Source organism: Lepidochelys kempii, chromosome 11 (genome assembly GCF_965140285.1).
Source record: "Lepidochelys kempii isolate rLepKem1 chromosome 11, rLepKem1.hap1, whole genome shotgun sequence".
Classification (NCBI taxonomy): Eukaryota; Metazoa; Chordata; order Testudines; family Cheloniidae; genus Lepidochelys; species Lepidochelys kempii.
Genome location: NC_136390.1, coordinates 42,670,480 through 42,682,554, shown reverse-complemented (window position 1 = coordinate 42,682,554; position 12,075 = coordinate 42,670,480). Strand labels below are relative to the sequence as shown.

Below are 12,075 nucleotides of genomic sequence, written 5' to 3'. Positions count from 1 at the left end.
GCCTCTGTACCAGATGACTGGAAGGTAGCTAATGTAACGCATATTTTTAGAAAAGGCTCCAGAGGCAATCCCGGAAATTACAGGCTTGTAAGCTGAACTTCAGTGCAGATAATTGGTTAAAACTGTAGTAGGGAACGGAATGATCAGACACATAGATGAACATGATGTGTTGGGGGGGAAGAGTCAACACAGCTTTTGTAAAGGGAAATCCTGGCTCACCAATCTCTTAGACAAGGGTAATCCAGTTGACAGAGTACTTTAACTTTCAGAAAGCCTTTGACAAGTTTCCTCACCAAAGGCTCTTAAGCAAACTAAATAGTCATGGGATAAGAGGGTAGGCCTTATCATGGGTCAGTAACTGGTTAAAAGATAGGAAAAAAGGGTTAAAAATGAACAGTCAGCTTTCATGATGGAGAAAGACTAATAGAGGGTCCCCCATGGATCTGTACTGGGACCTGTGCTGTTCAACATATTCATAAATGATCTGGAAAAAGGGGTGAACATGAGGTGGCAAATTTTGCCACCTCAATACAAAATTACTCAATTTAGTTAACTCCAAAGCTGACTGGGAAGAGTTAAAAGGATCTCACTAAACTGGGTGACTGGGTGAGAAAATGGCAGATGAAATTCAATATTAAATTCAAAGTAATGCACTTTCGAAAAAATAATCCCAACTGTACATTCAAACTGATGAGGTCTAAACAAGCTTTAATTACTCAAGAAAGCAATTTAGGAGTCATCATGGATAGTTTCCTGAACACATCTGTGCAGTGGCAGTAAAAACAAACAAAGCACCCCAAAACTAACAATGTTAGAAACCATTAGGAAAGTGATAATAAAACAGAAATATTATAATGCCACTTGAAAAATCCATGGTATTCCCACATCTTGAATTACTGTATGCAGTTCCAGTTGGTCCATCTCAAAAAAGATATATTAGAATTGGAAAAGATGCAGAGGACAACAAAAATTATTAGGGCTATGGTACAGCTTCCATGCAAGAAAAGATTAAGACTAGAGCTGTTCATCTTAGAAAAGAGACGACTAACGGGGGATATGACAGAGGTCTAAAAAATCATGAGTGATATGGCAGAAGTGAATAGGGAGTTGTTATTTAGCTGTGCACATAACGCATGAACTATAAGTCATCTGATGAAATTAATAGGTAACAGGTTTAAAACCAACAGAAGGAAGTACTTCTGCCCACAATGTACAGTCAACCTATGAAACTCATTGCCAGGGGATATTGTGAAGGCCAAAAGTATAACAAGGCTAAAAAAATTAGCTAAGTTCATTGAGGATTGGTCCATCAATGGCTATTATCCAACCCATTCTCTGAGTGTCCCTAAACCTCCAACTCCCAGAAGCTGGGACTGGATGACAGAGATGGGTCACTTGAAATTGCCCTGTTCTGTTCATTCCCTCTGAAGCATTTGGGCACTGGCTGATGTCAGAGACAGGATACTGGGCTAGATAGACCATTGGTGAGCCCCAGTATGGCCACTCTTATACTGTTATACTAGTTAACATTTCTTTGGAATACATTTGCAAGGCTGCCTACTTGCATGTTTGTCTGACTTTGCTTCTATTCAAGCAATACTGTGTAAAACGGTTACTTTCTGTCTCTGAAAGTAATCCCTTCTTAGTGTGGATATAGGACTGCTATAAAGATCTCATTATGTTGTAGAATTGACTTGCTCATCAGTGAATTTTCATTCTTGCAACTGGTATTTCTGCACTGAAAAAACCTCAGCCCACAATAATCTACCTTCAAGGTTTTTTTGTTGTCCGTGCTAGGTTCTTAGTTATTATCGTAAACTTTGGTGTATCCTTCCTTGGACAGTGTTTGTGTCTTTGTTATCCTTTTTAGTTTTGGATTCAGTTTTTCTATGCATACCCTATTCAATAAAAATCTTTATTTTGATTGCGCCATTTTAGAATGGAGCTCTTTTCCTCCTTAACTTCTAGCCAGGTGTCCGTCTCCATTTCAGTTATTAAGTGCAAAAGTAAATGCTTTGGAAGTTGCCGCAGGAGACTCAAGCAACATTCCAGGAAGCTTGGGATGGTACCAAAAAATCTTGCAGTTAAATTTATCATTCAACTTTCCATTTTTATGTGAGCAAAAACCGGTTGTGAACTGAAATTACTTTATCTGAAAGATACCACTTACCGGTAAAAAATCTGAGTTCCTCAATTTATTGTCACTTGATAATAATGCCTGTTCAACAATCTGACTAATCAGAAATAGAGATTACACAATGGAAGAAGAGATTTAATTAAAACACTAATTAATTTACCAATTATCACATATAAACATAAAATAAAAGTTTGATGTCTAAACAATGTTCTCATCTAAATATATGTGTCTGTCAGATAATCTATTAAGTGGATTTCACATCTCATATTGACTTCCTTATCTCCTAAAATGCCCCATATATATATATATGAACTTTCTCTGTTCTAAATGAAAGGATTGTGTTGTAAAATGTAACTGATGCATTTATTGAAAGAGTAATTCCTGTTAAATCGTGCCTCTGTTTTTAAAAAAAAAAACAAAAAAAAACCCTATATTTGCACAGGAAGAAAATTTTTTTGTTTTTTCAATACTTGGATTTTCTGATCAAAAAAATTAGGGACAGGAATGTTTGGGTAATTCATTTGAGTACTTCATTGATTCAGAGCAAGCCAAACAAAAGAAGTTCTTGGATGTCTTCTCATTTTTAAAGACTTTTATATCATACATTAATTAACTCTTATTGGCAGATATTTAAGTGCTAAGCAAAACAAATGGAATTTCACCCTGTTGAAAGAATGAAGATTTTGCATATTGAAAACTTTCTTGTCCAACTGAGCAATAGCAATTTACTGTATTACAGAGAGTGATTTTCATAAACATTATTAATGATCAAACTGAGAATGATTCTCTTGCTGAATTACTAGTCAAATGCAGTATCTTGTGGTTTTTAAAAAATCTGAATCCAATTAATTCACATAACTATAGAACAGCTGGTGGCATTTAGACTATAAATACTGTTTTTCTCATATGTGTGCATCATTAGACTCAGGTGTTGTAGTCATCAGTTCCTGCACTAGATGGAAAATCAACCAAAATTAACTGTGGTTTTAAATAGGTGGGAATAATCATTTGAAAATGTACCTGTGTCCATAAATATTCTAACTTTCTATCCTGGTTTTGTTTATCAAAAAATACGAACCAAGTTACCTGTTCATCTTTATATATATATATATATATATATATATATATATATATATATATATATAGCAATTATACTAAAAATAAATTTTTGAAAATGTCTTTGTATATGTGCTATTAATTGTGATTATTTACAGGACTCGTATTGTTAGCTGAACATATTTTATGCATATTTTAGAAAAAACAGCAAGTGAATTTTTTTTCTTTAGCTGCAGATAAAGATGACAGTTCTGAAGACATTTCAGTGCCAAATAGTCCACATGCAGAAGCTATTCAGCATAGTTCTGTCAGCACTTCCAATGGAGTAAATTCCACCTCCAAGGCAGAAGCCGTAGCCACGTCCGTTCTCACCCAGATGGCGGACCAGAGTCCAGAGCCAGTGCTTTCACAGATCGTTATGGCTCCACCTTCCCAGTCACAGCCTTCAGGAAGTTGATTAAAAACTTGCATTGCAACAGTTTCTTAGATATACATTTGTGACTTTAAAGGGAAATCAAGACCAGTCTCCATCTAAAAAAATATGTAGCTTAAAATTACTCATTTTTAAAATTTAAATTTAAATTTGGCTTTAAAGATGGGCAAATGAAGAGGAGACTGAACAGCAGTTTCTAGTCTCCTTGCAGAAGATGGATTTTTTTTTTAAAAAAAAAGATGATTTACTAGTTATTTTCTGTGCTCAATGTGTAAAGTGTGTGTAAAGTACAATGTGGTTTATTTCACTTTTAATTTGGTATTATTTCAGCCAACTTTGGGGTGAATTATTAAAGCTCATCCCCTAGACTGTGATAGTAATATTATGTGACATTTTATACCAAAGTTCTGCATAGTCCCTATTGACTTTGTAATGTTGGCAAGGTCATAAAGCACTAGGCAAGAGAAAAAGACAGTAATAGTACATTTGCTTTTAGTCTTTTTGCCTTTTTATTGTTTTGCACATTATGAGAGAGAACATTGGGAGAAAATGTTTGCTTTGTATCATGTGTAGCATTTTGTTTAGCTAATTAACTGTTTTGTTTGGTTGGTTTTTTTTTTGTTTTGTTTTTTTTTTTTTAATTGTTTAACAGGGCCAGTATGGTGTAGGGACATACAGTACTTTTGTGCACATACCTAAACTAGATGAGGGTCATTACTAACTAGATTTTCTTTAAAAACTGATGCCAATTTTTTCAACACTTTAATTTTAAAGCGGGAGCTTTATTTCTGCTGTCAAAACAATGGTCTACAACTACCCTTTGTTGGTAGGCTAGTAGAAAACAGTAAAAAGATATTGTACAATACAGGGTTATCAAATATGGAATAATTTTCATCGCTAGCTTGATACGTTGTGGATTTTTGAATCACAGACTAAGGAGTTTACTCATACACGAATATGGATGCCAGAAAAGCCTAAAAAACCTTTGTTAAACACTTTTTCCCTTCTTCTTTATCATGGTCTTGTATTTGCAAGCTAACTTGTACTTAATTCTTGTGAAAGCACTGTCATCTTTTAGTAGCAAAATTTTGATACCTTCCTTGTGGAAAAATCAGTATCTACCATATCTTGGAAACAATGTAATTATAATGTGGCATGTATGTGCGCGTATGTGTGTGAGGATGGTTCAGTAGTTTATGCCAGCAATCTTTGCTTGAATGTTTAAAGATGCCTTCAATGTGATGCTGGCTGATAGATTGCAGTTTAAAAATGTTATTTACAGTGTGAATTTGGATAACTAACATTCCATGATGTACGTTTGTTTCTGATGAGATGATTGTAGGTACACTTTTTCTCATTATCCAGTCGTCTGTAAGATACTGAGTTTTTTAAATGTGCCATTACCTATTTGGATTCTGTACTCATGTTCAAAATACAGTACAATATTTTACAACAGATTATGTTGGGGGGAAAAAAGTAGATGTGTGCTTTCAGGTCAGAAAACTTCGTATAATAGCAAAAGAGTAGCAAATTTTGGCAGTAAGACAGGATTCCATTATGTATATAACAAAGATTTAATGCATTTATAATGGGTTGTGTAGTTCATTTTCTCTTCCTTCTCCATGCTACACTGTTTTAAATCTCAGTGCTATCAAATTCCTTATGAGATTCATTTTTAAATCTATGAAATGTAATTGGTAATACAGAGGAAGAACATAATTTGTATAATATACAATCATACTATAATCAAAACTGGACAAAGACATATCTGAATTGTGTGTATGTCATTTCAGTGCTGTAAGTGTGAAAATAGGAATTCTAAATATTTTGTATTTTAAAAACAAGGAAGTAATTTTTGAGTTGATAAATCCATATGTTTAAATACTTTTACCAGTTTCATGGGGGAAAAAGTTAGTTACTAAAAAATTCCGCAGTGGTAAAATATACCATAAGTCTTGTGAGAAGGGAATTTATCTCAAAGGCACAAAATGTGAATTACACAGGAAAGCTATACAGTTACTATGTTTCATTGTAATTTTGGTGAACTAGATAAAACCTCATTGGTTACAATATCATTCTCTTTCCTAAACAATAAGGCATTTTTTATCTTATTTATGCAAGTGATTTTTTTTAATAAAACTGTTGTGCCTGTAAAATAAGTCTACATAGGTGTGAGAAGACATGTAAGCATTTAACGAATGGGGTTGGGAAAAGAACCATAATAAACATGTCTGTGTTCAGCAAATAGAGAAAACAGTTATTAGTTGTACAACCATGAATTCCGTTTTGATACATGTGTCACACTACTTCTGTACTTATCATTTCAAGTCTTTACATTTTAACATTTCACAAACTGTACTGTTTTCTTTTATGTGCAATTTGCATGAGTAAATCATCAGAGAATAATCTTTTAAATTATGTTCCTATTTTAATGAAATTACAACTGTTCTAAAAAGGTAGTGGTGTACTCAGACTTCTTTCTCTAGGGTTTTTTTCTCTAATGGTTGTTAGCATTTATGTGGAACTCACCACTAAAGTGTCAGTGTAACATTAGATAAACATAGAAGAACATCCCTGTCTTCTAGAGAAGGAGTCAAATTCCATTCCTCTACCCTTGGATTCAAACTACTTTGTTTAGAGGAATTATTCTTCCATCATTAGTTCCAGGAGCGGAAGATGGACATCAGAAAGGAGTCTTACAACATGACCCGTAGGTCACTGATGTGGTTCAACCTGATTTCTGTTGGCAGTGAGTTCCATAGCAGAGTTTAATGTTTTTTTTGTCTCTCAGCTAATAATCTGTAAAGTTACAAAAGTAATGTAAATCTACAGCTAACTCATATAATCCCTTAATAAATACAGTAAGTATGTAGAAAATAGAGGTGGGCAAATACTACAAAAATTATGAGCATTCAAATTTAAAAATAAAATGTTCCCCTTTTGTTTGCTTTTTCTGAACATTTGGGTTGATTAAGTTTTATTCTCATAAATGTTTGTGGAAAGCTTATTACAAGTTTACATGCTCACTCTGAAAGTGGTGCATTCTGTATGGGTCACCCCTTAAAGTATAGAGCAGGGATCTGTAAGCTTTGTCCCACGGCCCGCCAGGGTAAGTCCCCTGGTGGGCCGGGCTGGGCCGGTTTGTTTACCTGCTGCATGCGCAGGTTCAGCCAATCGCAGCTCCCACTGGCCGTGGTTCGCCTCTCCAGGCCAATGGGGGCCTTGGGAAGTGGCAGCCAGCACATCCCTTGGCCTGCGGGCTGTGTGCCAAAGGTTGATGATCCCTGGTATAGAGATATGGTTCCCAAAATCTCTCCACAGAGCGCTGATACAGAGGCAGAAAAATAAGCAGACAGGAACCTGACTGCATCCTTTGAAGCTAGATTTGCGCACGCAATTATTTTGTGTAAATGTGATGAGAAAATTCCATTTAAATTCTGCATGTAGTCATTCATTCTTACAGAAGTTTAATATAGGAAAATTGCTTCAAACAAGGGCTACATGATAAAGAGAAATGTAACATTTTACTATTCTTGCTTTTCTCCCAGAGACATTCAGATACCCTTTTGCTTCATCAAACTCCCTTCCTGATTATAGGAATTATAGTCACCACCTCAGGAAAGAGAAACAATACCATGAGTTTTATGTGAAAAATCACTACTCACCACCATTATTCAAATATTGAGTGCAGGGTCAGACCTAAGTAAATAATTGACTGTGTGTGTATGTGGTTCTGGGGCCAAACTGTGTGGGGGAGTTTGGTTTGAACTGAAACTGGATTTATTTGTTTTTTCTTGCAGGAACAAAAAACTCGAAAACATTTCATTCAACCCAAAACAAAATTTGTTCAAACCCAAAACTGTTTCATAATTAGCTAAATTCCTTTACAAAATGGATTTTGAAATGTCAAGTTTCATTTCAAAATGGTTCAAACACAGTTTTAACATTCAGTGTCAAAATGGCTGAAAGTTTAGACATTTTAAAATTTATTTTCCATTTCTTTTTCAGCTGTTGATTTTCAGTAAGTCTTGGTACCCCAAGGAAGCTCTAGAAGACAGGAAGAAAGTTAATGTGCCAATATTTAAAAAGGGTGAACAGGATGACCCAGGTAATTATAGGCCTGTCAGCCTGACATCAATCTCAGGCAAGATGATGGAGCGGCTGATACAAGACTTCACTGATAAAGAATTAAAGAAGGATAATATAATTAATGCCAATAAACATGGGTTTATGTCAAACTAACTTGATACCTTTTTTTAATGAGATTACAAGTTTGGCTGCTAAGGGAATAGTGTTGATGTAATATACTTAGACTTCTATAAGGCATTGACGAGAATAATATAAAATGAACATGGCACACATTAAATAGATTAAAAGTTGGCTAACTGATAGGTTTCGAAATGTAATTGTAAATGGAGAATTATCAAATGATTGTTTCCAGTGAGGTCCCACGGGGATCAGTTTGTGGTTCTACGCTATTTAACATTTTTATCAATAGCCTGGAAGGAAACATAGTCATCATTGATAAAATTTTCAGTTAGGAGTGGTAAATAATGAAGAGGACAGGTCATGGATACACAGAGAGATCTGGATCACTCGCTGTGTGGCTAACGATAAATTATACTTCTAGGAACAAAGAATATAGGCCATACTTACAGGACAGGAGACTATCCTGAGAAGCAGTGATTCTGAAAAAGATCTGGGGGTCGTGATCAATAATGAGCTGAACACCAGCTCCCAGTGTAATGCTGTGGCCAAAAGGGCTAATGCAGTCCTTGGAGCAGAGAGGTAATTTTATCTCAGCAGCAGTTGCACCAGTGCAAAATACAAAAATACTGTGTCCAGTTTTGTGTCCACAATTCAAGAAGGCTGTTGATCAATTGGAAAGGGTTCAGAGAAGAGCCACAAGAATGACTAAGTCATTATGCAAGGTAACCTATTTCCCCCTTTTTTTTCCTACCCCTCCCCCCCTCCCCCTGACGTTCTTGTTAAACCCTGGATTTGTGCTGGAAATGGCCCACCTTGATTATCATACACATTGTAAGGAGAGTGGTCACTTTAGATAAGCTATTACCAGCAGGAGAGTGGGGTGGGAGGAGGTATTTTTTCATGCTTTGTGTGTATAAAAAGATCTTCTGTACGTTCCACAGTATGCATCCGATGAAGTGAGCTGTAGCTCACGAAAGCTTATGCTCAAATAAATTGGTTAGTCTCTAAGGTGTCACAAGTACTCCTTTTCTTCTTGCGAATACAGACTAACACGGCTGTTACTCTGAAGAATGATTAAAGGATTAGAAAACCTGCCTTACAGTGATAGATTCAGAGTTCAATCTTTTCAGCTTAACAGAGAGAAGGTAAAGGAAGTACTTGAGTAGTCTATAACAGAGATGGGTAAACTACAGCCCACGGGCTACATCCAGCCCATAGGACCCTCCTGCCCAGCCCCTGAGCTCCTGGCCCAGGAGGCTAGCCCCCGGCCCCTCCCCTGCTGTTCCCCCTCCCCTGCAGCCTCAGCTCACTGCGCTGCCGGCACAATGCTCTCGGCAGCAGGGCTGCAGATCCGCAGCCTGACCCGGTGCTCTGTGCTGTGCAGTGGTGTGGCTGGCTCCAGCTTGGCGGCATATCTGCCGGTTCTGGTGCTGTAGCGCCGCCAGCCATCTGTGCTCCAGGCAGTGCAGTAAGGGGGCAGGGAGTGGGGGGGTTGGATAGAGGGCAGGGGAGTTTGGGGTGGTGATCAGGGGGTGGGGGTGTGGATAGGCTTTGGGGCGGTCAGAGGGTGGGAAATGGGGGTTGAATGGGGGGCAGGGGTCCCAGCAGGAAGGAGAGGGGGTTGGATGGAGCAGCAGGGAGCAGTCAGGGGCGAGAAGTGGGGGGGGGGGTCAGATATGGAGTGGGGGCTGGGCCATGCCTGGCTGTTTGGGGAGGCGGAGCCTCCCATAACTGGCCGTACAATTTCGGAAACCTGATGTGGCCTTCAGGCCAAAAAGTTTGCCCGCCCCTTGTCTATAAGTACTTACCCAGGGAGCCAATATTTAATAATGGTCTCTTAAATCTAGCAGAGAAAGATATAACACAATCCAATGGCTGGAAGTTGAAGCTAGACCAATTCAGACTGGAAGTAAGGTATACATTTTTAACTGAGAATAATTAACCATCGGAACAGTTTACCAAGGGTCATAATGAATTCATTATCACTAGCAATTTTTGAATCAAGATGGGATATTTTCTAAAAGATATACTGTAGGGATTACATTGGGGAAGTTCTTTGGGCTACGTTACACAGGAGACTAGATGATCACAATGGGCCCCTTCTAGCATTGGAATCTATGAATCTGTTAAGCTATTTGCTGAATTTGATCTGAATTTGTGAATAGTTTCCCCCCAATTTATTGGCAAATTTACTATTTGCCCCCCAAAAATTTCCAATCCGAGGCTATGTCTTCACCGAGATAACTGTCTCTGGTTAGTTGTTATTGCAATGTAGAATCCTAATGGAGATGAGTGATGGATAGCTTGTATCTTGATGTAGTGAGTTGATGTAAATGAGTGGGAGGTATAGAGTTGATTTCAACTACCTGGATCTTGTATCCACTATGATTTTACGTCTTGATGTAAAAAACACACCTCTTTTGCAGTGAAGACATAGCGTACTGTTCACAGCAAAACTGTTTCTAGTCAATCTAGTGTAATAAAAGAAAAAGTCAATAAAAATATCAGTTTTTTTTAAGAAAATGATCTGGCTACAAACTCGTCATAACCATGGAGTAAACGATTCATTCAGATCTAGTGAATACTTGTTGGCCCACTGCAGAATATCTCGGACAAATTGTACTCATAGAATCATAGAATATCAGCGTTGGAAGGGACCTCAGGAGGCCATCTAGTCCAATCCCCTGCTCAAAGCAGGACCAATCTCCAACTAAATCATTCCAGCCAGGGCTAATCAGTACTCTGATTTCTAATCCTCTTGTCATCTTGCTTCTTCATGCCCCTAGCCCCCTTGTTGTTTTCCCTCTTGTTGCTGCTCTTTGAAGTTAATAGCTTAGTAATAGGACTGTCACATCAGAGGTAAATAGGTTTTGGCTCCTTCCTTGATCCCACTTCTCGGTTCATTTGCACATGGCAGTCTTGCTGGTTAAAATATCTTAAAATCTATCACTTTTAAACTAAAAACCAAACCTTTCTACTTAGCTATTTTCATGGTATCACACGTTTACTGCCTGCAGAAAACTGATTAAAATGGCATTTTATGTATCCAGGTTAGATCCAAACTCTAGAATTAATTTGCTATAGACAGACAAAAGTACACTGACAATAGAACTTGCTACAGTGACAAGGCGAAAATACACTTTAATAAATTGGTTCCTCTAGATAACATTACATTTAAATACAGTGAGTCCTCATAGATACCAATAAAATGTGATGTTAAATTAAGCTGAACAAGATTTTAGATAACTCTTTGATATATTTTTCATACACTGGAGGAAATGGACCTATTTTGGGAAACTGGAGTTTGTCTGTGTATAGCTATATCTCTTGTAATATGCTATCTGCTTGTCTCTCACTAGTGAAATGATTAGCCGTAAAGAGATTTGTTTTGTAGTATTGTAAATGTTACTTGTCTGTATTATCTGTGAAAATTCTTACTGTGTGTTGCATTATTGCCTGTGTCAGTAATTGTGAATGCACTAATATATACTGGCAGTTAGCATTTTAACCATTGTTTCATGTAACTGCACAGAACAGGCCTGGACTGCACTACTGATGGTCACAGGAATCTTATCTACACTAGTATGATGGGAAATGTTTAAGAAAAATGTAATACAAAACAAAAAGAGTTCAGTTGTCTTCCTGACTTTTTAGGTCCTGACACCTGCTGCACTTGAGGGCAGGAATGCAGGAGGCATCTCACTTCAGAGACATTGTCCCATTTGTTGATGTTTTGTTATTAAAATGGCGACTGTGCACTTAGATCTGTACAAGACAAAGGAAAAACAGTCTGTCAGGGAAGAGATTTAGACACCATAGATAATAGCCATGCAGAAACAGTGTATTGGCCTTGCTTCCCTGCATCTTTCCCAATCTGATTTTTTTCCTTTAATTTCCACCTGTAGATGTATTTCTTTTATATATATGGATTTTTTTACTTTAACTTTGCTTTATATTTTCCCAGAGCTTTTCCTTTTATTTCTTTTTCCCCCTCTCCACATTTCTATGCAAAATGGTCCTTGTAGGTTGCCCACTACCTTTTCTTGATTTCCATTTTTGTATTTTGTTATGGGTTCCTTTCTGTATTTTTTTCCCCAAATGCTTTTCCTGAGTTTTAAAATCTTACTCTTTCCTTGTTTTCCCCCGGGTGTTTCTTTCTCCATGTGGATTGCCCCTGTAATTGTTTGTTTGTTTTCAGTGGGCTACACTGGAATTTTTTCATGTTTTTTCCTCTTTTTTT

At 37.2% G+C, this 12,075-nt stretch overlaps 1 protein-coding gene across 2 annotated transcripts in view; it reads left to right on the top strand.

Annotated features, from left to right (window-relative positions):
• The window catches only part of ATF2 (activating transcription factor 2), a 97,063-nt gene extending 90,479 nt beyond the window's left edge, over positions 1–6,584 (top strand). For both annotated transcript variants that reach the window (XM_073305922.2, XM_073305923.2), the window contains one exon: positions 3,424–6,584. In XM_073305922.2, the coding sequence (XP_073162023.1) occupies positions 3,424–3,650 (227 nt within the window). In that variant the 3' untranslated portion in view covers positions 3,651–6,584. The remainder of the gene's footprint in view (positions 1–3,423) is intronic.
• Positions 6,585–12,075: the final 5,491 nt, after the last annotated feature.